At 50.4% G+C, this 26,653-nt stretch overlaps 1 protein-coding gene across 2 annotated transcripts in view; it reads right to left on the reverse strand.

The window, feature by feature from the left end:
- Nucleotides 1-352: 352 nt before the first annotated feature.
- SLC22A15 (solute carrier family 22 member 15) overlaps nucleotides 353-26,653 on the reverse strand; it is a 41,377-nt gene continuing 15,076 nt past the window's right edge. Inside the window, exons 3-13 of one of the 2 annotated variants that reach the window (XR_013959406.1) lie at nucleotides 24,458-24,590; nucleotides 23,475-23,639; nucleotides 20,994-21,123; nucleotides 18,351-18,566; nucleotides 14,114-14,254; nucleotides 12,090-12,175; nucleotides 6,825-6,945; nucleotides 4,807-4,879; nucleotides 2,699-2,887; nucleotides 1,426-2,153; nucleotides 353-1,134 (exon numbers count right to left, since the gene is read on the reverse strand). Coding sequence is in view for 1 of the 2 variants with exons in the window: in XM_080647441.1 (XP_080503567.1) it covers nucleotides 2,067-2,153; nucleotides 2,699-2,887; nucleotides 4,807-4,879; nucleotides 6,825-6,945; nucleotides 12,090-12,175; nucleotides 14,114-14,254; nucleotides 18,351-18,566; nucleotides 20,994-21,123; nucleotides 23,475-23,639; nucleotides 24,458-24,590 (1,341 nt within the window). In the remaining variant the exon portion in view is untranslated. Of the gene's footprint in view, nucleotides 2,154-2,698; nucleotides 2,888-4,806; nucleotides 4,880-6,824; nucleotides 6,946-12,089; nucleotides 12,176-14,113; nucleotides 14,255-18,350; nucleotides 18,567-20,993; nucleotides 21,124-23,474; nucleotides 23,640-24,457; nucleotides 24,591-26,653 lie in introns of both variants that reach the window. The other variant, XM_080647441.1, reaches the window with a different exon arrangement.

Genomic DNA, 26,653 nt, shown 5'->3' on the forward strand with positions numbered 1-26,653 from the left:
TCTGGGGCCTCTATTATGTCCTACTGATTACCTGTCTATTGCTGTGCCAATACTATAGCTTCAGAAATTGTAATATATGGGGATTCAAATCCTTCTGCTTGCTCCCAGAGCTGGGGAAGAGGACACCCGGGGACAGAACTATGGACTGCTCATCTGTTCAGCCAGGGGCAGAGGGAACCGCAGGGCCAACCCAGAGACAGAGTCCTAACTGGTCTTCAAATGGAACCACGTCAACACTGGCTGTCGCTGGGTACTGAGCCTATGAGTAAGGCGTTCTTTAAATTCTGGTTTCCCACTGCTCTCTAATGCGATGTGTTACTCTCACAATGCAAAGAGCGGGCGCCAAACGACTGCAAACCACAAGTGTCTTCGTTTGTTGTTTTATTTTAAATGCCCGACCATCGGAGAGCTCCTAAGTGTCCTTGCACATCCTTCCTCTCTTCCTCTCAGGTGGTGGGCAGGGTCCTTGTTTCCAGAGAAACGTGAACAGGACTCCCCAGCCTGGGGGGTTGGGTCGCATCTGCCCCGGCTTTACAACACTGCGCGGAGTTCCGTAACTTCCCTGAAGGCGAAACAGTGACTCGTACTAGTCCTTACGGCATCCAGGCCCACATTCTGGGCGCAGCAGAGAGAGAGAAACGTGGTTGAGGTGGCCCTACCTAGGAAGAGCGCAGTACATCACCAGGGGCATAAGGAACATGGAAACACTTCAGCAAATACAGAGGGCAGACTGATACCGTGCGAACCAAGAGGTTGGCGCTGAAGAACAGGCGAGTCCAGGAGCCGATGCCTCTGAGTTTCCAGAATCGGTCGCGGTGACATCACCTCTTTACTTCGAATGCAGCTTCTTTCTCTCTAAGACAGTAGTAGAGATGGCAATTCTGAAAACACAACTTTTCCTGGGTGGGAAAGTGATTTGAGGTCACATGCAAGTTTCATGGGGGCACAGATCTTTTTAGTGCATGATTTTAGGGACCTCAGCATGATTTTGATTTTCTTGAAAGTTAGTGAAACACCAAGTTTTCCTATGAAATGGCTGTGCCTTCCACTTGACCACACGGGGAAGGGCGGACCTCGGACTAGAAGGGTTCGAGTTCTTCAGCGTTGCCCCAGTCCCTCACTGCATGCATGACACTGGAAACAAAGCAAATTTAAAATTTGTGGAAGGTCACTTTCTCTTCTTCCTTATTAAAAATGGCGCCTTCCCCCGCCCCCCCCCGCCCACTTCCAACATCCAAGAGCTCAACATGTCATTTTTGTTAAGTGCCCTCCCCCGATAAAACCCCGTCACGTGCTGAGCGTGATTCTGAAGCCACTGCTGGCACTAGAATCTGAGGTGGAATTTTCCCAGAGGAGCACACAGTAGGAACGGAAGAAATGCCACATCGGAGTGTGGAGGGGGCTCACAGGGAATTGCAGGCACACCTCTGGCCGAGAACGCAGCTGGCTTTTCCTGGAGGATTATCTGTGGGACTAAAGGCACGCGGAGCCCAAGCCACCAGGAGGCTGCAAACCAAGCCGAGGACGCAGATTTCGGGAGGGGGCCTCGGGCCACACAGATGCTGGGCTTTCCTCTGCGCAGACCAGCGCGCCTCCCAGATTCCTGGCGAGGAGTGACCGGTAAGGGGAGAGGTCAAATAGGTACAAAGATGAATCGTAAAGACCTAACCCATGAAACCTTAAGGGTGTTTATCTTCTGTTACTAAAACGGTGAGAAAAACTTTTCACACATCTGCCTTTACGTCCTGATGAAGCAACAGCAATCCGATCGGACTTCTAGAAACAAGTGCGTTTGCCACTCTGGCTGTGGATTGGAGCGTCTGGCCAGAGGTCGTGATTCTGAGCTAAACCTGGATTTTGGACACAGTAACATCTATTTCCTCAATGCAATGATGGCCTCGCTCATGAAATCTCTTCTCCAGCTCGCTCTGTGCCTGAAAGCAGTCCCAAAGCTGAGCGCCTTCGGCCTGTGTCCGAGCCCAGCTCTTTTTAGTTCCCGGCAGGACCTGCCTTCGCCGGAGGCACAGAAGATGACCTCCTGCTCCGGAGGAGGAACCTGGGGCCTCTCACTTGATCATGTGAGTCCCTTCGTCCGCATCATAAAATTCTTCCTCTTCACTCTCACTCCCCGGAGCGCTGCCTTTGTCCACGGACTGCAACAGGAGAGGAGAGCGGCGTGAAAGGATGTCATGACGTTTCCAAAGTGAAAATTACTAACGAGTGTCTAACTGACACATGTCTTTCTGTGTTCTCCTAAGAATTAGCCCCAAGGTGTCCTAAGAAAGCTAATGAACCATCGATCATCTTTATTTCTCTGAAAAGCAGCTGCTATTACACCCCACCTTTGTTTCCAGCAGTTTTGCTCAGATCTGTTTCATCTAACCAGACACACTTCCCTCTCCCCCGCCAAAAGGAAAATTACCATCATCGGCCCAGCCCGTGTGGCTCAGTGGTTGAGCGTCAACCTATGAACCAGGAGGTCACGGTTGGATTCCTGCTCAGGGCACAGGCCCGGGGCTGTGGGCTTGATCCCCAGAAGGGGGCGTGCAGGAGGCAGCCGATCTAAGATTCTCTCTCATCATTGATGTTTCTGACTCTCTATTCCTATCCCTTCCTCTCTGAAATCAATAAAAATACATGTTAAAAAAAACTATCATCATCTAAGTGGTGATTCTGAATGCTTACAACACGGCCATACCTGTGGGACGTCCAAGGTCTGCAAAGACAGAGCTTCCTCCCCCAGCCTCCGGTAGGAGTACACCTGGAGGTCAGAAACGGTCTCTAGCAACGGGGCGTTAAGGGTTTCTGGCAATAATAGACTCAGCAGGCCCGAGGTCAGGCCCGTGGCTCCAAAGACAATGAAAGGTAAAGACCACTGCACATATTTCTGTGGGGCAGGGAGTGGAATGGAAACAAACAAAAAGTCAGCATTAGTTTCCCTGGAGATGACCTGCCCCGCCCACACCTCCCCACGGAATAACTGCAAACAAGTCTCTGCCCCGGAGAATGGCCCTGGGGCTGCTGCTCCCTCAGGCGCAGAGGGGAGTGAGAGTAACAGCACCGGGGCTCAGAGCAGGCTGTGCTCTGCGTGGGGCACCCACTGTGGGCGGGGCAGGCCAGCCCTCACAGCCAGAGTTCTCAGGGAACCTGGGGCTCAGCTTCTGTTCCAGTGGGGGCAGCTTACAGCACAGTGACCTCCACATACGCTTCCCTTAGGGAGACGCCCCCGATATTTGCTGCTGGCGAACTTGAACGTTCTCAACCCTGGAATCAGCCAAGCCATCCCTACATGCTCACGGGTTCACTCTGCACCGTAACTGAGGGCAAAGGTACAGACATCCTGAGGCGAAAGAGAAGCCGAGAGCACCCCACGCGTGCACGTGGCTGGGAACTGCCTGCACCGGACAGGGCGAGGGCCAGGGAGGGATGCGAGCCCGTGTTACGGAGATCCAAAAGACCAGCTCTGGAAACCCTGGAGCTTCTTTACAGGCACACAGGCTCAAAGACAACAGCGCAGATAAAACAGTGCTTGGGGGGCTGCCCGGGCCATGAATTCCTGCCCAGGGGCTGCTCGCATCAGGGCCTTGGGGTTGGGCTTCCTCGTCCTGAGGGCAGGACCACTGCTAGTGAAGGCGCCTCTCGGGTTACAGTTTTGCTGATTTTTCAAAAGTGAAGAGATGGAAAAGGAGGAGGGGGGAGGGGAAAGGGAGGGGGGACAGGACAGGGGAGCAGCAGGATCTCTGACCTCTGGCCGCCTCTGGGCAAACACACGTCCAGCACATGGACGTATTGCTCAATCAAAGTGAACGCACTCTCGCCTCTTTGCTCGGCAGGAGCCAACAGAGACCCAGAGCTGGTCTCCATGCTCCAGGGCAGCAGCTGAAGGTGGGTCTCTTTAAACATAAACCCCTCACGTCAGGCACGCTTTACAGAAGGGAACTCATATGAGTCCTTCGAAAGAAGGGTCTTGTAACCTCAAACGAAGCATGAGGCACGGAGAGAGATACGCAGAAAAAGCAAGTGCATTGAAACTCAAAACAAGGAACAGCTACGGTGCGTTTCAGAGACGTCCGGGACTAGGAAGCGGCGGGTGGTGAACAGTTGTCCACAGAACATCCACAAGCGCCGCCCCAAACCTGTCCCCCGGCGAGTCCAGGCGGGGAAGTCCTAGGTCAGACCCGGCAGAGAGGCCCGGTTTCCGCGGGCTCGAGCCGAACCTGAGCCCTTCCTGGCGGGAAGGATTCGGGCTGTCATTTAATTCTAACTCTTCGCTCTGACTGTTACGTTTAAAGTATTAACAGACACACTGCGAGGCGTATTTCTCTTCTGAGTTTCTTTTCCAAGTGCTGTGCCTTGGGGGAGGTATGCAACCTCTTCCTGCTGCACCCTCACCCTTCACGCAGGGTCGCCCGCCGCCCGCCGCCCGCCGCCCGCCTCCGTGTCGCTGTGACCGCAGGAACGACATACAGAGGGCGCTGAGCACGGAGCCGCACACGGCAGATGCCTCATAAGCGTTCGCTAACGGACTAGCTTGTGAACGGGGACAAGAAGGGACAAGCTGGCTTTTGCTGAGTGTCCGGCGAACACGGATGAGCGGAAAATCAGAGCGGGGTGGTGGGGGGGAGAGGTGAAAGCATCCCGGGTAGGAGTCCATCCGCCCCGCAGACCCTGCCTCTAAAAGGCACAGGTTCCTGGTACGTCGGACTGATGTTAAATGGCAGCAGTCCATGACTCTTTCTACCCTAAAGCACAGGCATTTCCAAAGCAGAGGGTCAGGAGAAACAGGGCGAGGAGGAACAAACCCACCAGAGAGGGGATGAAGGGAGCAATGATGCCACCGATGCGGGAGAACATGGAGCAGGTGCCAAGCCCAACGTTCCTGAAAGGCAGAAGAAAGGTACAAAATTCAGTGAGTTCTCGGGGGACAATTTGAAGACCCTGGGGTGTGTATGTGAGGGGGGGCACGGCTAGTGGGCCTAGAATAACATCCTGCAGTACACACGTGGGGTCCTGGAGGGCAGTGCCGCCCACGAGCCCTGTGGTGCTGCCGGTGTCTGCGGCTGACCGCCCAGCGTGGACGCCACTAGATGCAGCTACGGAGCGCTCCGAGTGGGACTGAGTATGGGGAACGGAATTTGTAACCTTTTTTTCCATCCTCACCTGAAGGTATTTTCCCATTGATTTTATTTATTTATTTATTTTTAGAGAGAGAGAATGGAGGGGAGGGAAGAGGGGGAGAAACATTGATGTGAGAGAGACACATCCATTGGTTGCCTCCCACACACACCCCTGGAAAGTGCTGACGGAGGGAATCCGGACCAGCTCACAGAGGCAGTTCTGTGAGGACTAAGATGCACCCGGCCCTTCAAATTTGTTTGTTTGTGATTTCAGGCCTATTTTAGGTGGGGAAACTTGGGGTGGAATGTGTTCTTTTTAATATAAGCATGTCCTACTCATTAAATCCACCTACTATGTATAGCTAATATTTACTTATTACTCTATGGGGTCGTCCTCTTTAAAATTTGTATATCTTATAGTTATTAACCAATGTTACCCCAATAAATTTAATTTTTAAAATATGTGTATTTTGCGCTAAAATGTAGGCTCTGTGAGAGCAGAGACTTGGTCCTCTTGCCTGTCATGTAGCTTGACACGGGATGGGTGACTTTATTAAGAAATGAAGTCACCAAAATGAGTCGACATCCGAGCACTATTTGAACGACCGGACATGTTCAGAGCACAGTCCTCGTCTCACGACTTCCATGAGAGGATTCAGCTCAAGTTAAGCTACAATTTCTTCACCAAGGAGCCGAGAGCCACCACACAAAGTTTCTGAGCTCCCCCTGCTTGCTGACCTGCCGCTGTCCGCACTGGGATGCAAGCATCTGGGCCACAAGGCAGGCTGTGTGTGGGACAGGCTGTGTGTGTGGGACGGAGGCTGTGTGTGGGACGGAGGCTGTGTGTGGGATGGAGGCTGTGTGTGTGACCGAGGCTGTGTGTGGGATGGAGGCTGTGTGTGTGACCGAGGCTGTGTGTGTGGGACGGAGGCTGTGTGTGTGGGACGGAGGTTGTGTGTGTGGGACGGAGGCTGTGTGTGGGATGGAGGCTGTGTGTGTGACCGAGGCTGTGTGTGTGGGACGGAGGCTGTGTGTGTGGGATGGAGGCTGTGTGTGTGGGACGGAGGCTGTGTGTGTGGGACGGAGGCTGTGTGTGGGACGGAGGCTGTGTGTGGGATGGAGGCTGTGTGTGGGACGGAGGCTGTGTGTGGGACGGAGGCTGTGTGTGTGGGATGGAGGCTGTGTGTGTGGGATGGAGGTTGTGTGTGTGGGACAGAGGCTGTGTGTGTGGGATGGAGGCTGTGTGTGTGTGTGGGACGGAGGCTGTGTGTGTGGGATGGAGGTTGTGTGTGTGTGTGGGACGGAGGCTGTGTGTGTGGGACGGAGGCTGTGTGTGCGACGGAGGCTGTGTGTGGGATGGAGGTTGTGAGTGTGTATGGGACGGAGGCTGTGTGTGTGGGACGGAGGCTGTGTGTGGGACAGAGGCTGTGTGTGGGACAGAGGCTGTGTGTGGGACGGAGGCTGTGTGTGGGATGGAGGTTGTGAGTGTGTATGGGACGGAGGCTGTGTGTGTGGGACGGAGGCTGTGTGTGGGACGGAGGCTGTGTGTGGGATGGAGGTTGTGAGTGTGTATGGGACGGAGGCTGTGTGTGTGGGACGGAGGCTGTGTGTGTGGGACGGAGGCTGTGTGTGGGACGGAGGCTGTGTGTGGGACGGAGGCTGTGTGTGTGTGTGTGGGGGGGGGGATCGGTGCTGGGGGAGGCGTACCTGATGACTGTAGGGTAGAGCTCAGAGGTGTAGATGTACACAACGTTGAAGGCGGCGCTGATGGTCAGCTTCCCCAGCAGAGACAAGGACCGACTGTTCACCACGGCGAACACGCCCGTGTCTGAGGAGCAAAGGGTGACACACGTGAGGTCGTTGGTGGAACCAGGCTTTTAAAAACGACAGCTCGTTCTGAAGGAGGGAGGGGCATTAACGCGATCTCGAACAGCCAGGAGGGACTGTCACTGAACCCGCATTCGGAGGGTTAGCTCACTCCACACGCATGCAGTGTTTCCCACTGTGCGGCTGCCCCCACGGTCTCACAGGCTGAGGTCACCCTGTGACCAAACCCGCACTCCCTCCTGAAGGACAGGGCTCCCCGAAAACGTCCCCACTGGAGGAAAGCAAGCCTCAGGGAATGGTCCGGTCCATGGACCACAGATGTTAACTGCGTCTCCTTTCTTCCCAACCTTGTTCAACAATCAGCCCCGTAAAACGGTGGTCAGGCCTGGCCGGCGTGGCTCAGTGGTAGAGCATCGACTTATGAACCAGGAGGTCATGATTCGATTCCCCGTCAGGGCACATGCCCGGGTTGTAGGCTGGATCCCCAGTGTGGTACGTGCAGGAGGCAGCCGATCAGTGATTCTCTCTCATCATGGATGTTTCTCTGTCTCTCTTCCTTCTCCCTTCCTCTCTGAAATCAATAAAAATATATTTAAAAATAAAAAATAAATAAAACGGTGGTCAGAACAAACGCTGGCAGTGAGCGTTCAGGCTGACAGAGGAGATGAGCAGGGGTGAGGGCTGAGGGCCAGGAAAACACCTCTTTCACTGGCTATCCTTGGCGTCCCATTGCAAAAATAAGGAATAATCCCATTAAATCACTACCAGAGTATGAAACCTTAATGTTCGGGAAAAAACGAGAATTAAATATAGAACCACTTTCAATCCTTCCTCCTTCCCAACTTAAACTTGAGTTACTAATCAATGATATTTGAGTTTCTTAATGTCCCGTTTTCACTAACATGAAGAAATACATCTTATGCCAGTTAACTTCTCTATGGAAAATACAACCCATTTTCCTGTGGTTCTTTCCTTTATTAGCAATACCCCCTCTGGGACTTTATAATTTAACTTGAGGCCTGAGGCACGAAATTCGTGCAAGGGGCTCAGCCCTTACAGCCCCGGGCGGTTCAGGAAGGTCATTCCGCGGTCCATTCTAATTAGCATATTAGCTCTTTATTATACAAAGTATATCCTATTGCATAGAAAATCTCTCATGCTCCATAATTTATATATATATTTTAATTTTAAGAGGTATTTTGTATATATCGTTCAACTAGCATTTGCTGACAATTGAGTGCGGTATTAAAAATATAGGATTGTTCCCTTTCAAACATAGTTACCCTCTTCTCTTCAACTCACCAGCTCCTACCTTCAAAATAACATATTTCTCCTGAGAGAAGAAAAGATGCTCATCATCTCTGCTGTACTTTCCCTGCTTCACTATCAAACGTCTCCAGTGAGTGACCACCCTCCACTTCCTCAGAGGCAGCTGCCCATCACTCACCACACCTGGCTCCCAATGCCATCCTCCCCTGAAATGCTTGCTGCTCTTGAAGGTCAAGAGCGAGGTCCTGATCACCAAGGTAACTGCCTCGCATCTCCTTGACATTTCTGCCCAATAGAACACGCCTGGCCCCTTCCTTGGGACTGCATCATGGCTCACACAAACCACTGTTCCCTTAAATAACTCAAATATGCAATGTCCTCTCCTTCCTTCGACCTTCACTGCCCCCATTTACCAATCCACTCAACTGGCAAGCTCCAGGCTCTCTCGTAGGTGCTTGCTCTTCCATCTGGTCTGCCCACAATATATTTCAATTTAGCGCAGGCGAAGGCGGGATCTCGTTTGCTCGCAGCATCGCCCTTAGTAAGATGCTCAGTGATGCTCACTCTGTATTTGTTGAGCGAATCGGTGGAAGGACCATGACAAGGATTATTGTTTTTATGAAGTTTTATTTTGATAAAAGAAATCCTGTAGAGGTTATTTTTCTTGTAAAGTTTTCCTGGAGTGGCCCTTAAAAGGCAGTTCCTTCTGTATTTCAGTATTTAACAGAATGTAGCAAATACTTATTTTGTTGTTGTTAATCCTCATGCGAAGGTATATTTTTCCACTGACTTTTAGAGAGAGTAGAAGGGAGGGGGAGAGACAGAGAGAGAGAGAAACACATCGATTGGTTGCCTCCTGCATGGGCGAGGGATGGAGCCTGCACCTGAGGTACATGCCCTTGACTGGAATTGAATCCGGGACCCTTCAGTCCACGGGCTGATGCTCTATCCACTGAGCCAAACTGGCAGGGCTGCAAATACTTTTACCTAGCACAGTGGTCGGCAAACCATGGCTCACGAGCCACATGCGGCTCTTTGGCCCCTTGAGTGTGGCTCTTCCACAAAATACCACGGCCTGGGCGAGTCTATTTTGAAGAAGTGGCATTAAAAGAAGTTTAAGTTTAAAAAATTTGGCTCTCAAAAGAAATTTCAATCGTTGTACTGTTGATATTTGGCTCTGGTGACTAATGAGTTTGCCGACCACTGACCTAGCAAAGAAAAAGTATATCCTACTGCATAGAAAATCTCTCATTTTCATAACTTATTTTTTTAATTTTAAGAGGTATTTTGTATATATTGTTCAACTAGCATTTGCTTACAATGAGTGCAGTTTTAAAAATATTACTTGCCATGCACTATTTAATCCTCACGAGAGGGACTAATTCAGAGAAAAGAACCCGTGTGAGGAGGAGGCCTGTCATTCCCTCTATTCTACAATATGTTTCACCTCCGCTGCTTGACAAGGAAATAAATCTTCATTTGCTTTAAAGATGGCGCCCTGCACACCGCGGCCCAGCACTGCCAGCCCGACCATCTGGGCTTCTCCTCCTGCCAGGCTCTCTGGAAGAAGCTGTTTGCGATTTGAAGTACTGGCTATATTATGTTAAGCCTCGAGGTGCTCCTGGAAAAAGATTCCTGCCTCTCTGCATCTACCCCGAGTTCTGTATCTGGACTCTTGTTAGCTAACAACTTCAACTAAACCAATAGTGCGGGCGGATTAAATCTTCAATTATTTTCCAGAAAACGGAGTGAGTCAGGAAAAGGTATTGGGCGGCACCGAAGCAAACAGGAATGTGCACATGTGCCTCATTGCCAATGACTCTGGGTCTGTTTCAACCCACACCAGAGGGCATCTGTCAGAGCTGTATGGAGACACACTACCCTTTCACAACAGGCCGGGGGCTGCCATACTGAAAATGGACATCACAGACAGCTTATCATCTACACACCCACGAGATCCAAGGCTGGACGAAGTGCCCCTCCCCTGTGAGGCTCCGGACACTTCCAGCTGTGGCGCATCTGGGGAGCCTGGCTCAGCCACATGGCCACACAGCATTTCCATCAGCCTGCCATCATTTGTTGAAAGATTACCTTTTCCTCAATGAATTGACTTATCTTTGTTAAAAATCAATTAACCATGTGTATTTCCTCTATGTATAACGGGATAAAATATTTCCTACAGGTGAATAAAATCTCAATCTCATCCTCAAAAAAAATAAATAAATAAAAATCAACTGGCCATATACGTGGATCTATTTCATACTCAATGCTGTTCCATTATCTATACAACCAATCCTATGCCAGTATCATACAGTCTTGATTAATGTAATTAGTAGCAATTTTTTTAATCGGGTAGAGTAAGTCCTCTAACTTTGCTTTGGGGATTCTAGCTCCTTTGGATTTCCATAACATTTTAGGTGTCAGCTTGTCATTATCAATCAACAAAAAGAAGCCTGCTGGAAATTTTATTGGGATTGTGCTGAAAATGGATTTGGGGAGAATGGATATCTTTTTTTTTTTTTTTTAATATATTGTTATTGATTTCAGAGAGGAAGGGAGAGGGAGAGAAAGACAGATGAGAGAGAATCATTGATTGGTTGCCTTCTGCATCAGGGATCGAGCCTGCAACCTGGGCGTGTGCCCTGACCAGGAATTGAACCGTGACCTCCTGGTTCATAGGTTGACACACAACCACTGAGCCACACTGGCCAAGAGAGAATGGGTATGTTAAACAATATTTTCTGATTCTTGATCATGGTAATCTCTTCATTTATTTTATTATTATTACCACCAGTTCATTTATTTAGTCTTTATATCTTTTCAATGTTTTACATTTTATAGTTTTCTATAAGTCTTACACATATTTTATAAAATATTTTCCTAAATATTGTATATTTTATTTTATTATATTATATTATTTTGTTTCAATTTTAAATTGATTGTTGCTAATATCTAGAAATAACATTCATTGTGTGTCACATGACTTTGCTATACTAATTAATTCTAGATTTTTTGGGGGGTGTATTCTTAAGATTTTCAAGGGAGACAATTGTGAATTAAGAGACTTCTTTCTTTCCAATTTGGATCCCTCCTCATTTCTTTATACCACCTTACTGTATTTGCTGGCAATTTCAGTACTATGCTCCATAAAAGTGGTAGAATGGACATCCTTGCTTTTTCCTGAACTTAGGGAGCATGGCTCAGGTATGCTAGTCCAGAACACAAGTGAGAGCAGCACTAGCTACACAATTTCTACCCGGGCCCGGGTAAGGTGAGATAAAGATGCCTCAAGGGACCTTTCTGGAGCTGTGTTTGCAGAGCAAAGTTCTCAGTATATAGAAGTACCAGTTTCCCGAAAATGTTTTCCTCATACTTTATCTGAGACTCAGGCAATGCCCATCGTTACCAGCAGCGCATGTTCTGCTTTTTGTTGCTATTCTTATGATTGGGAGTATTGATGGAGATACGGAGAGATGCCAAAGCCACCTCTGACCACCACCGGTGACTCCGAGGTCCCCGCTCGTGATGGGCTGGAATGACTGTAAGATGCTGCCCTGGACGGAGCTCCTTTCTGTACCGAACTGAGCGGTCCCCCCTCCTCAAATCTGCAGCCCTAACAGCACAGTGCTGCGGCCCAGACACCCCAGATGGTAGCTTAATCGCCTGAAAGAATTAATAGTGCACCTCGAAGCACATTATTCACCCGGAGAGCAGTTCAGGCGAGGGAAAAATCTGGCCTATTATACCCCACACAATTGCTCTGTAACATGCAATCACAGGAATGAAGCCTGGCATATGGTAATCTCCCGGCTAGATGGAGATTCATTGTCATCAACGTGCTGTTCAGAGCCCTTCAGTGGGAACCGGAAGGCCTACCTTTCTTTTCTGGAAGAAACATTACAATGAGACAAGCCAGTCCTCCCAGGCACAGAAATGCTGCTAAAGTCCGCCTCCGACCAAACCTGGATAAACAGAAAGCGATGGCCTGTTTCTCTTGAGGTCATGACCCACTCATCTGCCTCTCTCCCCAGCCTTCCTGTTAAACGTCCTGTTTCATGACACACGCTCATCTTTTCTTGAGGAGTGGGCGGGCGGCCAATGGGACTGCCCAGGACATAAAATAAACAGCCATCGTAAGACGAAGGGAAAGTTGCTGGGCGGCAGGACTGAATAATGTGTACGGGGAAGAACACCATTCTATTTGTGTGTGCACAAGGTTCTGGACACTGTTTTAAAGGCTTCCTACCTGTGCCCTTACTTAATCCTAATAATAAGCCACAAGGCATGTACTGCTTGTTCCATTCCCCCCTCTCAGAGAATGGAGCTACAACATGGGAAATGTAGCCTATTTTGCTGCTCGCTGTAGCTCATAGGAGTCCTGTAGCTCACTTCAATTTCTGGTTACTGGAATCTTAAGCAGTTCACGTTTTAAACACTGTCCTTTCTCCCTCTTAGAAATACAAACAGAAAAGTTTTCTTGTGGGTGGGTCAGAATTAAGTGACATTTATTGCCCATTTATTGGGAGAAGCAATTTCCAAATAAGGGCTCTAGACTTGGGAGAAAGACGTTCAGATAAGTAAGACCCCTGTTCTAGGGGCTGCAGCTTGCGAGGTCCTCCATCGGGAAATGCGGTGTTGCCTGTAGTTTTCATGACACCTTCACCAGGGGATGTTACAATCCCTCCTTTAAGGATGAGGACATGGAGGCTCAGGGAGGTAACCCGTCAAGGTCATAGGACTGACATAGGACTGACACATGGCTGAGCCTGGATTTGAACTCCGGCCTGCCTGACCCCAAAGCAGCAGCCCTTCCGCCTGTCCCCGATTTCAATCCTGACTCTGATGGCAGGAGCCGGGAGGCCGGGAAGGATGTGAGTCTCCCGGTCACCTGGTGTAATTTAACAGTCAGCGTCCAACGCCTTTCAGGCGACAGGCCCCGTGCGAGGCAGGCAGTAGGGACGCAAAGACACCTAGGATGCCCTCGTGGACAGCGTCCTGAGAACACTCTAAGTGGCCGTCAGAGGCGCGCACAGGAAGCCAGAAAGCGCAAAGGGGGGTGGCTGGCACGCTGGGGATGCTGGGACAGATCTCTGAATACGCTGCCTAACCCGGCTCTTGGACCACGATGAGCATAAGCTTCTTCACGAACAGAGTGGCAGCGGAGAACAGCTTTCCACTGAGCCGAACCTAGTCCCCCCATTCCCAATGTGCTGCGCCCACTCTCCGTGCACCAGCGCCAAGTGCACGGCGAGCGGAGTGCTGCTTGGGTGAAAGGGACGTTTCTGGAGAACGAGAAGCGGCACAGCCCAGCGGATTCCCAGCTCACACCGGCGGGCCTGCTAGTTGCCCTGCTCAGGGGCTCCGTGACAGGAGGGATCCGAGAAAAAAGGAGGAAAGGGTGCTCTACAGAAGAACTTTAAGAAGTATTTCAAACTGTGTCCACTAACAAGGAGCAGCAAAACAGGCTATATTCTTCCCCTCGACCAAGTCACGTGCGTCTTACGAGGTGGGAAACCCCTTTCAGTTCCTCCAGTTCTTTGTCCTGAACTAAAGGACAGCGATGGGGCTGGTGGGGTTCTATTTCCATCTACACGGAGCCACCAACCCCACTGCTGGGACGACCAGGTCACGCAGAGATGACTCCAAAGCCGTCAGGATATGACGCCTTTGAACACTGGATGGCAAGCCCCCATAAGCACTCGAAGGCCTAGAGATCCTGTACAAACATGAATCCTGACTGTGTTGGGTCAGAAGAGAATTCCAATCACTGTGGTATAATTCCCAGATACTATATGGTTGGCAAAGAGTCATATTTAGGGATATACACATGTGAGTGTTTGTGGGGGGGGGGGAAGAGAGGGGGGGCAGGGGTGGTACACGTCAATCTTCACCATACTCACCATCTGTGGTTAATCAAGTAGATGCAGAGAGGGTAGGAGGGGATCTCTATGAGGCCAGACAGGGCCAGGTTGGCGTAGAGGTTCCCGCCCAGGTCCCCTGCACTCAGAGTCAGGCCGTAGTACACCAGGCTGCACACGAACCTGCGGGAGGAGGGAAGGGACAGAGGGAACGCTCATGGGAATCTGCCGGGGATCCCAAGGCCGGTTCAGTACGCTGCCATCGGCCCCGAGCAGTGGGTCTGACTCTCCCACTCACGTTCCCATCCCGATCTACATTTCTGAGCTGGGAAACGACGAAGAATAAAGGGCCCTGGAAACCACTTGTGCAGACGCTGGTCGAAGCAAAGGCGCAGCTTGCTGAGAGAGAAAAGACCGTTTGGCCTCTCACCAGCATTTCTGCACCGAAGAGCAGACAGGGGCTCCAGTCTTACTTTATCTCATACAAGTTATAGGACACTTGCCTTAGGCCAGTGGTCGGCAAACTGCGGCTCGCGAGCCACATGTGGCTCTTTGGCCCCTTGAGTGTGGCTCTTCCACAGAATACCATGGCCTGGGCGAGTCTATTTTGAAGAAGTGGCATTAGAAGAAGTTTAAGTTTAAAAAATTTGGCTCTCCAAAGAAATTTCAATCGTTGTACTGTTGATATTTGGCTCTGTTGACTAATGAGTTTGCCGACCACTGCCTTAGGCAATTGCGTGAGATTATCAAAATGACTAGCAAAGAAGTCCCAGGAGAAAGCCGACAGAGAGTGGCGTTGAGGACGTGGGCTGGGAAGTGACTGGATCGCCAGCGTCACCTGTGGGCCAGAAATGACTGGCACTCCAACCCCTGCCAGGCCCTCAGCCCCACCCGGCCCTCAGCCCCACCCGGCACTCAGCGGTGCACGTGCTGCGGACACAGGAGAGGAGAGGAACGGCCAGGGGATGGTGGAGGCAGATGACCCGCTGGGGAACGGCCCTTTGGAAAGGTGTCTTGCTGCCCTGGCCGGTTTGGCTCAGTGGATAAAGCGTCGTCCTGTGGACGGAAGGGTCCCAGGTTCGATTCGGGTCAAGGGCACATGCCCAGGTGGCGGGCTCGATCCCCAGGAAGGGGCATGCAGGAGGCAGCCGATCAATGATTCTCTCTCATCACTGATGTTTCTACCTCTCTCTTCTCCTCTCCCTTCCTCTCTGAAATACCTCCTAGGTGGAACTGCTGAAACACCTCCGAGGTAGCAGGCACTGTCCCCGCCCTGAGCCCACCTCCCCTTCCCAGGAACCAGAGCCAGGCGCTAAGCCACGGCACCATCCCGAAGCCGCAGGTCGGGGCTTCCTCAAGCACAGGGAAGGGAATCATGGCAACGTTTGTGTCTAGGAAACTGCATTCTTAAAGCAAAATAGAGCAGAACAAACAAAACACCCCCCTGGAACGAGGCTGCAGGACACGTGCACACGTTCTGTAAACCGCCCATGCCTCTGCACGCAGGGCAACACTGGGCTGTGCAAGGTCGCCAGGTGGTTATGATGTCGCAATTCGCTCTGACAAGTGTTGATTACGGGTAAGTTCTCACGGGCTCCCTCTGGCTTTCCTTAGACAAAGTCTAATGAGCTGCGGCTCTGATGAGATCAAAGAGAAAGGGAAAGCTTTCTTCCCATCCCTGCCAACATGCGGAGTGGCCCAAGTGCCCTGGGCGACAGTAACAAGGGGAAGGAGGGAGGAGGAAAGGAGGGAGGAGGGAGGGGGACCTGCAGCCGGACTGCCTGGTGCTCATGCCTCTCTGGCCAGGGAGCCCGCGCAGCAGCTACTTCCGAGACTTCTTACTGCGCAGAGCTGTCACGCGTGTACTAAGGGCCACGAGCAGTGTGGCAGCCAGGACAGCACAGGTAAGGACGCAAGGTGCCACCGAGCTGTCTGTTTCCGTCCCCTAGCACCCTGCCCGGACAAAGGACACGAGCTGGGAGCCGTGGGCATGAAGGGAACCTTTCAAAGCCAAACCTACCACACAGCACAGGGGCTGCTAACCTGAAGTCCCACCTGCTCTATAGCAAACACGTTTGGACCCGTGCAATTTGCTGAAATATTTTAAATCCTTTCTCCCGGCCGTAGAGACCCTGCCCTCCATGATGCTGCTCCTAACGTGTTGCAGGTGCTTGTGCGTGTCTGCTCTGCATAGAAAACAGAAATCCCCGGGAAGGACTCCCAGCCAGGGAAGCACACGCCCATTTAAACCAAGCTGCGATGGTAGCAACCCGGGCGTGAGTGAGCAAAGCCAGCTCAGGGCGCCGGAGGAGCTGAGCTACCAGCTGGGGGTGACAGAGCGGGGAGGGAAGGCCTCAGCCCCAAGGCGGGCTCGCTTGCTTGTTTCCTCGATGGCAGAGCCGGTCACTGGGATGAATAAGGACAGGGATTAAAATCACTGCAATCCTCGTGATGGGCCCCAAACAAAATTTAGAATGCCCGCGCAATCTTTAACAGTATATTCAGGGCGCCAAACGACCATTTAAAAAGGCACCACATTGCCCTGACCGGTGTGGCTCAGTGCATAGAGCGTCGGCCTGCAGACTGAAAGGTCCCAGGTTCCATCCCGGTCAAGGGCATGTACCTTGGTTGTGGGCACATCCCCAGTAGGGAGTGTACGGAAGGCAGCTGATCAATGTTTCTCTCTCATCGATGTTTCTAACTCTCTATCCCTCTCCCTTCCTCTCTGTAAAAAAATAAAATATATATATATATATATATGTATAAAGGCACCACTGAGGGAGATAAGCCCAGAAACAGATGCTAACACAGGGAGTAATCACAGGGGGCGCTCTTTAATGGCGGGGACCACCGGAAGGATCCAGAGCTTTCTAGCACCTTCCGGGAGAACCGGTGTGTGCAAGGACACGTCTCTGTTATTGTGGATTTTACAATTCTGAGCCTGGGGGAGAGAATTTCATTTGCGAACAGTCCCTTTGGTTGTGTAAGACACGATATAAACAGGGACGTGGTCCCCGGGCTCCAAGTCCAGTCTGTTTGTTTTCTTACCTGTTTATATTTTACCCCCTGAAGGCCAGAACCCCAAAGTTAATACGCCTCGAAAAAGTAAAACATTAAAGACAGACGTTAAGTACTCCCCAAGAAGTAGGGGCTCCTTCGAGGCAGAGGGCCGGCCTGTCTGTGGGACACACACAGGGCGAGTGTGTGAAGCCCCAGGCACCTGCCCATGCTCTGTGAGGAAGGATCTCAGACTAGCAGCTGCGTTGTCAGGCTACGCTGCTGACGGTCCCCCTCATCTCCACACCTCCACGCTCGTGTCCTTTGTGCAACATGCCAAGCACCTGTGCCACGCCACTGGCACCGGGAGGGAGGGGCGGTCGGCGTGACCCGGCCCTGACCACACACAGGCGGCGGCCAGTGCTGGGTGAGTCAGTAAAGAGAATCCTGATACAGAAAAATATCGCCACAGCTTCTTATTCCCGATCCTCCCATTCCTCTTAGCTTTGGACACAAGGTCACGTTCCTATAAAACGATTCTCCTTTATCCCCACAGGACGATGGGGGTGTCCACTGCAGCCTTCGTGGTCAACACGGACAAACCACAGCACACAGTCCTCCGGGCCCGTGAACCTGATGCTGACACCCAGCGCTGGACCAGACAATGCCATCCAGGGTGCAGCCCGACACAACGTGCCATCCCACCGCTCGGTGCCGAAACCAAAGCCCATATAGAAACACTTCCGTTCCCGCTGTGCTTGCTTGCTTTCCTTCTTTAAAAATTTGATTTCAGAGAGAGGAAGGGAGAGGAGAGAGAGAGAAACATTGGTTGGCTGCCTCCCGCACGTGCCCTGACTGGGGATTGGACCTGCAAACAAGTATGTGCCCTGACCGGGCATCAAACCGCCACCTTTTGGCGTATAGGACGATGCTCCGACCAACGGAGCCACACTGAGCAGGGTCCGGTGTTTTGTTCGTTTTGGGGCAGGGTGACAAATATTTGCATCAAATATCTCAGGAGCAAAGATGTGTTTCTGCCATCAAGTCCGGTAAACCTGCCCATCCTTTCCTCCTTGAGTGGGAGGGTGTGAAACAGAGGCCAATGCCAGGCATTCAGGGAGGGGGCCTTGTTTCTGTGAAAACAGCTTTGTGCTGACAAAAGAGGTAAAATGTATGTCACCCTGAAGGACCAAATTACTAATAGACCTTTCTCAGCGGGAGCTGGAGATCAACACCCCCCACCCCCCACCCCCCAGCCCCCCACCCACTCGGCTATAGTTACCAGATGAACATCAGGGTCAGAGTGTGCCCCAGGAGGACCCGGTGCCGGAACAGGTCCAGGAAACTCCCCGGCCCCTTGCAGCTCCTGTTGGCCGGATGAGTGAGTGAGAACGTGCACTTGAGCTTGCGGTTCCTCTTGGCGATGAGGTACAGAGCCCCTTCCGCCTCGCTCAGTCGGCCCTGGGAGTATAACCAACGAGGTGATTCAGGAATGAATCTGAAAGAGACGTCATTAAAGGCTGTATGTTCGTACAGGCACACGTGCACAGGGCGGAGGCAACTCCCCTAGGCTGTGCTGTTCCCTCACCACCACGGATTCCACCGTAGGCCTAAAGCTGACGCTCCCACAGACACGGGAAGACCGAGGCCCAGGCTAGTGGCAATCTGATCTATGAATGGAAACGGAGAGCACGCTTCCAAAACAGCAGTGAAACCGGTAAACAGTGTGCAGTTACTTTTAAGACAATTTAATGTGAACGGCAAGGTCAGACAATAGCACTAAATATACCAATGCTTCATGAAGCACGGGTCAGAGTTATGGCTCTAAATCACAGCCAGGTGTTGTCAGAATAACACTGTGGAGATAGTAGGCGTTTTCAGTTCTCGAAAAGCCCCATAAAGAAGATAAAAATCTTTATTATCTCATCAGAAAAAAATAAATTCGTACAAAGTGTTTTAAAAGTAGTGATATGTGATCATGAAGACAGAGATTATTTGGAGGCCACACATAAAAACTAAACAGGCTTTATCACTATGCAGTTACTTTGGAGCATTCACTGCTTCAAAATATTCAAAGCAGCTGAGGATATTTCCTGCATCCCCCAAGATCTTATAAAACAAAAGTGACTTCCTTATTAACTTCCAGCTACAAAACAGCAGTTCCTTTCTACTACAGCACAACGTACTGGACACTTATATCGCCACTGATATCTTCCAACAGTTTTAAGACCCAGACATTACATGTATGTGTGTGTGTGTGTGTGTGTGTGTGTGTGTGTGTGTATAATTTCAGAGAGAAAGGGAGAGGGAAATATATACATCAATGATGAGAATCACTAATTGGCTGCCTCCGGCACACCCCACACTGGGACCCACAACCTCAGCACGTGCCCTGACTGGGAATTGAACCGTGACCTCCCAGTTCATAGGTCAACCACTGTGCCTCACTGGCCGGGCACTTATGTCTTCTCCTCCCAGTTCTGCACGCACTCCTAGAGGACTTTTCAAAGACAAAACTGTGGCAGGAGCACAAAGCCTTGTTTACTGAACACAACATCAAGTCCCTTTTGGATCTAATTTGACCTGATTGGCCTAAAATGAAACTCGTATAAGTCACATTGGCTACTGAAGGTGCTTTTCAGTAAGGGGAGTGAATTGGCAACAAATGCCACAGAATTCAGAGCTTCCTCGACAGCGAGTCCGTCAATGACCATCTATTGAGCCTTTTCATTCTGACCCCAGGGTGGCAGGTGCAGAGAGGAAAGACTATGGAAACAAAATGGCAGGGTCTTTCCCAGGAGCTCTGCTACTGGGAAGGGAAAATTCGTGTGCAACGTTGAACTGTCGATAAAAGCAGGAACTGGGGCCTTCTACAACATCCTGAAAAATCCCTCTACCTCCGTCCTCATTACCACTCGGTTATTATTACTTACACACAAGTAAATGATCAAGTAAAATATTGTTCTGTTGGACGTCAGGGGTGCCAATCATCCATCGGATCAGCTGGCCCTGGGCACAGTGAGGTGCTATGTGCGCTGCCTGCTGAAGTCTTTAGTAAATGTGCCACTTGAAATAGAGGCCAACTATTTCTACTCTATTCCTTTCTGTACTTGCTTTTGAACCTGAATAAAGAGCTACTAAGTTAAAGATCTAGCTGAGTGAAAATTCTACCACCGCTATCCCTCCCTGTCTGCCACGGAAGAAAGCTGGTACCATGGCCTGAAATTGCATTTATCCCCAAGATTTTGATGATTACATTGAGAGTCTGACACCTCCGGAGACACCCTTTCAGAAGCCCGGAACACTTGTGGTGAAGCAGCTGAGGTTGGTGGCTGGCCTTTCACGGTTGAGAGCACCAAGGGAGCACTGTGGGTAGGTCGTTCGTGAACCCTGCCCTGACCAGGACTCGTCCTTTTACTCTGCTGAGCCCATGCACCTTCGCTAAGGGTTCCTCCCATAGCTGAGAATTTTCCCGCATCCACACGCAAAGGCCCCAAAATGATACTCATCTGTAAGGTGAATCGTTGACATTATATATTACTATGAATAAGTCTTTTATGTAAAAAATAGATTTTTTAAAAATCCTCCCCTGTTGCACACCCAGCCCACACTGTGATCCAGCCGGAAGATCTTTAAGTTTGAGGCATCAGGTTAAAAAGAAATGGGACCCTGATGTCATCATTTGAAGGCTAAAATGCAGTTTTTGGAGAGGTTACTTTAAACAAGGGATACCTGCATTCTGAATTAATTTAAGCATCTCTCTTCCCAGAAGCTGCCAAGCATGGGAGCGCTTGTGGAATTTAGTTCTTCACCTGAGTCAGTTCAGGCAAATTCCTGCACGGGAATAACGCTGCTCACTGACCCGCATCCTCTGAAGGCATTCCTTCTGTTACTGAGCTTAAGCTCCGCGCAGAGAACTACTTACAAAGATAGGAGAAAGACGGCCGTCCCCTGCAGGTTCACCAGCACGGCCAGGCTCCTCCAGGAGCGGATGAAGTACCCCAGCAGGGCGCACTGGGCAATGCCGACTGCGAAGAAGAGGCCGCCGATCGACCCTGGTTCAGGGAAGAGAGACCCGTGACTGGAGAGGCCCCGTCTGCAGACCATTCCCAACCCGCGTCACAGAGCCAGTTCCTTCCTCCTGAGATGTCAGCGGGAAAGAGAAACCTACACAAACATCGAGCCTCAGACGATAAACTGCGAGGCCAGCAAATGGGTGAAAAAGGGGGTTAGGACAGATGAAAAATACACACCCACGCGGTCAAGACGGATTTGAAGGCTGTGCCTGTTGGACTGGCAGGCGCCCGAGCCGTGGCCGAGGCTTGGAAACATTGTTTGCTATATGACCAGGAGGTGTTTAGGTCGTGAGATTAGTGCAATACTGGGACTTCATTTCGTCACAGACGCTGCCCCTGGAATCCTTATCTTAAATCACAGCCTACCTCCCAACCCTCCCTCTAGCCCTCCCCAACTTAATTTATCACCATCAGATATGACACTTCATATTTATTTTACTGTCTGTCTCTCCCAAGAATATAAGCGCCATGAAGCATGGATTATTGTCAGCACACTAATAGGGAAAAAACCAACCATGGGATTGTTAGGAAACCCATATTTTTTTAAAATAAATGCTGAGGTGGGTATTAAACCCACCGGCCTGTCCAATATACTTGCAAAGTCTACTCCTCTGTCACACTTTCCATACCTACTATCGCTAACAGTACCAGAAGTAGCTACTATTCATATAACAGTTACGATTTGTTGAGCAGTAAGCCTTTTGCATACGTTGTCCTACCTAGACTGTAGGGACCATTATTAGCCATCTATGGAGTGAGGACAGAGCTCGGACAGTTAGGTGCTGCGGGTGGCAGGGCCGGGACTCGAACCCGGTCAGTCTGACTGGGGAGACTGCATTGCCTACGTTCCTCTCTCCTATCGGCCTTCTAAGGAAAGGTGGGCTTCCGTGGGCATCGCAAAGCAATGGGCTTTGTTGAACCTGTTAACAAAAATTCTCCACCAAAGTCCTGTAAAACAAATGTTTTATTCTGTTCGCAGATTATCCAGCTGTAACGAAAAATAGCGACCTGTATACTGTGGGCCCTGGTGAGGCAAAGCGGAACCAAAGGGAGAGCCAACGCTCAGCGTTCAGAACGTGTGGCCCGATAAGCAGGGGCATGGGCCAGTGTGATTTCCCTGGAAACGCAAGATAATCGATAGCTATTACAGGTTCATTACGGCGCATCCGAGAGCACCTGGTTCCCACAAATGAGGCCTCTGTCCCTCGGATCGGTTCCGAGTGCCAGCATCCACGGACAACAGTGTAGGCAGAAAGAAGAGGCCACAGGATGAGACCCTTCCTTCACTGTACTTACGATGTTCTGAAATGACCTCAAATCTATTCTGCCCCTCCTGATGAAAACATAAGCTCCAGCCCTGGCTGGTTTAGCTCAGTGGATAGAACATCAGCCTGCGGCCCCAGGCTCGATTCCAATCCAGGGCAGGTACTCGGTTGCAGACTCGACCCCTGGCCCTGGTCGGGGCGCATGCGGGAGGCAACCAATCCATGTATCTCTCTCACATCGATGTTTCTCTCTGTCTCTCCCCCTTCCTTCTGCTCTCTCTAAAAATCAATGGAAAAATATCCTTGGAGGAGGACTAACAACAACAACAAGGATGTTTTAGGTCTATACACTTACACTTTCTTGTAAATACTTTACTTAGCATTTTAGACATACTGCAAACGTTATTTTGTAATCAAGCGTAATTTTTCCAATTATTTTTTTTACTGTGAACAATTAGGCCACCTCCAATCAATCTCCTATTGCTGAGCATTCAGGTTTTCCCCACCCTCTTGCCAGTCAGTAGCCTATCTGCAGCCCCAGTGGTGTGCACAGCTGCTGGAGAGGAACCAGCTGGGACCTGAAGACCAAGGACAGAACCTGGGGACGGCCCGGATCCCAAAAGAGCTCCCGGTGCCGTCAGAATCCTGCGGTCCTGGGTGCGGCTCAGTGGGCGGGCTTTCCAGGAGCTCTCTCACACTCGCTCTAATTCTACCGTGAATTTGGCAACTCTCTGGTTCCACTGTTGCAACGGGACAGGAATAATCCGAACGATCTGGCAGCGTGGGGGCAGTGAATGCCCTTCAGGGACACCCACCCTCTCCCAATCATCTGGAAGCACTCTGAGGGCGGGGGCAAGCTCGCCCACCGTCTGAGGCAGACTTTCTACAGTGGAATTCAAGTGACTCATTCACGGTCAGACAGCACAAACTCAGGAATGCAAATCTAATGGCTGGACAGAGCACTTCCAAGTCCAAGTGCATCCTTAGACTGCAGGGTTAACCTGGTTCCCTGCAGTTTTCAGAAGCCGCTCACCACCTCCACATCCGCATGGACCCCAGCAGTACCTGCGAGTGCCCAGTAGGCGGCGCCCACACATTCGTTCAGCAGGACAAAGGCCACCAGGGACATCCCCCCATTCATCACGCCCACCAGGAAGCGGGTCATCACGAAGAACTCGTAGGAGGGCGAAAACCCATTCGCAATAGCAAATAAGATGTCAAGCGCAAGACCTAGAAAGAGAGGAACAGCATTCAGTGACCCACAGACGAAACAGCACCTGGTGGAAGTAAACAGTTCCATTCATTAGTTTGCACACGTAAATCTGTGCACACTGAAATTTTCTGATGGTTTGTTTTAAAAAAGGTTTCTCTTACAAACCATAAACAAAAACTGAGGTTTTCTTTCTTTGTCACAGGTTGATTTCTGTCTATCAAAAATGCTGCTAATTTTTTAAAAATTCTATTTCAGCCCTAGCCAGTTTGGCTCAGTGGATATAGCGCTGGCCTGTGGACTGAAGGGTCCCAGGTTTGATTCCAGTCAAGGGCACATGCCCAGGTTGCAGGCTCGATCCCCAGTAGGGGGCGTGCAGAAGGTAGCCAATCAATGATTCTCTCTCATCATTGATGTTTCTCTCTCTCCCTCTTCCTTCCTCTCTCAAATCAATTAGATTGAGTATGCCAGCTCATACTCAGCTTGTCAAGAGAGCTATGCTGAGTCCTGCAGAGCCCATTCAAAATGAATCAACAACACAAGATAGAAGGAAATGGACCCAGTAGACTGTCTCAATCTTTGCTCTCTTTAGGAACACGGCATAAATTAGAATTTGGGGGTGACAGAAAGCACCATCATCTCTGAAAAGCTTCCAATGCAAATATCTGGCCTTTGCCATCTATGCTGGCCACTTGAAAACCTTGGCCAGAATCCGCGCTGGCTGCCGTTCGGCCTCTTTCCAGTGTAATAAAAAAACAGTTCCGCGTCCACGTGGCAATTCCCCGGAACCTCAGGGAAATGTGTCCTCATTCGGTTCACGCACACTCCAGCGGGTTACCTGTGAGGTAGACCTTTTTCCTCCCGAAGCGATCGGAAAGCTGCCCAAAAGAGATCACGCCCACAAACACGCCGCTGAAGAAGAAGGAGCTGGCGGCGCTGACTTTGTACGATCTGTTAGCAATCAGAAACCACTGGAGGAAGGAAGAACACGGGAGACATTTAGGTCGCCGAAAAGATGGATGGACTCAGTTAGCTCCTAAAAAAACAAACGAACAACAAAACTTGTACACCCGAACTTCTCTACTGCATTAGCCACGGTGAGCCAGAACTCAGGGGAGCATCCATCCTGGGTGACACGCAAGGAGATCTTGTCTTGAGACACTGGAAGCCGTTACTATTATGACGTGCTCCCACAGTACTCATCCACATCCACCACAGCACTGGCACGGTGGACGGGAGCTAGTGCTGACCGTGTCCTTCATGCTAAGCCCTGCATTTCTCGAGCCCTGCGTTTCCATTTCTCTGACAGCTAACATACTACATGGCATGTAAGAGGCAACAGCTAAACATCCCTCTTCCCTAATAGATTCATGGGTTTAAAATCCTTTGAATCCTTTTCTCAAAAAGTTAAACATAGAATTGCCATATGATCCACTGATTCCATTCCTCGGGTATATGCACTAAAGAACTGAAAGCAGGGATTCACACAGACATTTGTACACTAATATCTGTAGCAGCATTATTCACAGTGGGCAAAAGTGGAACTGACCTAAATGGCTATGGACAGATAAACAAAATGTGGTAAGTTCACACCGTGGAAAATTCTACAGCCTTAAAAAGGAATAAAATTCTGACAAGCTACTACATGGATGACCCTGGAGGACATCATGCTAAGTAAAATAAGAAGACTGGAGAGCAAACTCAAAAAGAGTCTGGCGGCTTTGCTAGAAATAAATGGTAAAGATGTATTTACGCAGCGAGGCCAAAGTCCAGAAGTGGTCCAAAGAAGAAAGAAAAGTTACAAGTTCTTATAGCAAAAAGTGCATTCTTGAGAATTATGAGTCCTGCATTCTTAGCCCTGGGACTGGTCCCGGATGGTTCAGAGTCAGATGCCAGGTGGTGGGGATGAAAGGTGCCAGGTGGGTGTATACACGGAGTCCTCCAAGAGGTAATCCGATGGTCTGGAGACGTGTGTTTCTTAGAGGGTAATTAGCAGGTTATCTGGAGGTCCTGATGTATATCCAGGCACAGACATAAGACTGAAAAGTTAAAAAATGTTTCATTTCTCAGGCTGGTTAGAACAAGAACGGAGTCCTTCCTCCTGCCTTAACCTTCATAATGTTAATAATTTGAGCAGCTTGGTGAAGTGACTCCATTTTATGCATTTATTTGAGCCAAACTGATGACAACTGCCAAGAAGCAAAATCTCAATGGATTATATACTAGTAGATGCTCCGGAAAACATCCATTTCACCACTTATTTCACATCAGAATCAAAGGGGGAGAAGGAAGAGGTTACAGGAACTCGTTGGTGATAGATTAGGAGCTGAGAGAAAGCAAAGTGGGAAACCTCCGGGAGCAGCTAGAAAGCAAGAGGAATAGACACTCCCTGCTCTTACACAGGTGGCTGCGGGACACTTAACAATGAAGAGGACAGAGATGAAGATGAGGAGTCCTGGGTCTCCTGCTCTGGTGCGGTGAGGGGTGTGGAGAAAGGAGGTTACGCTGACATTCCAAAGGGATGTTATCACAGAGGCAAAACGACCACAGACAGGCTCAGTGAAGGTAAAGGCCCACCTTTGTCAAGGAAGATCCTGGCCCAGGACATGACGGCCCGCCATGACTCGCTTTCCGCTGGGAAGTTTTCATTCCTGACCATGCTGTGTGGTCCTGTGGGCTCTGAGTCTGCCAGGCCGCCATGCAGGCCTCCCCTGAGCTTGTCGGGTCGAGCGTGTGGCCCCTTTCGCTCACACTGGCTAGGAGGGTCAGCAGTGGAGAGGCTGACAGCAGGGGAGACACAGCAGTGTTTTCCTTTGCCTGGAGCAGTCACATCCCTGGAGACAGAGCCTGGAGAGTGGCTCCCAGGGGCTGGAGACGGGGGTGCCTGCTGACCGGGCACCCGTTTCAGTGAGGGTGGTGACAGGGCTGTGGTGCCGGCTGCACCGTGTGCTGCACTAAATGCCACGGCATGACGCGGACAAGGAAGGGGCCACGTACTAACCCTGACAGACAGACAGAATGTCACCACACAGGG

This window comes from Plecotus auritus, assembly GCF_963455305.1.
Source record: "Plecotus auritus genome assembly, chromosome: 12".
Taxonomy (NCBI): domain Eukaryota; kingdom Metazoa; phylum Chordata; class Mammalia; order Chiroptera; family Vespertilionidae; genus Plecotus; species Plecotus auritus.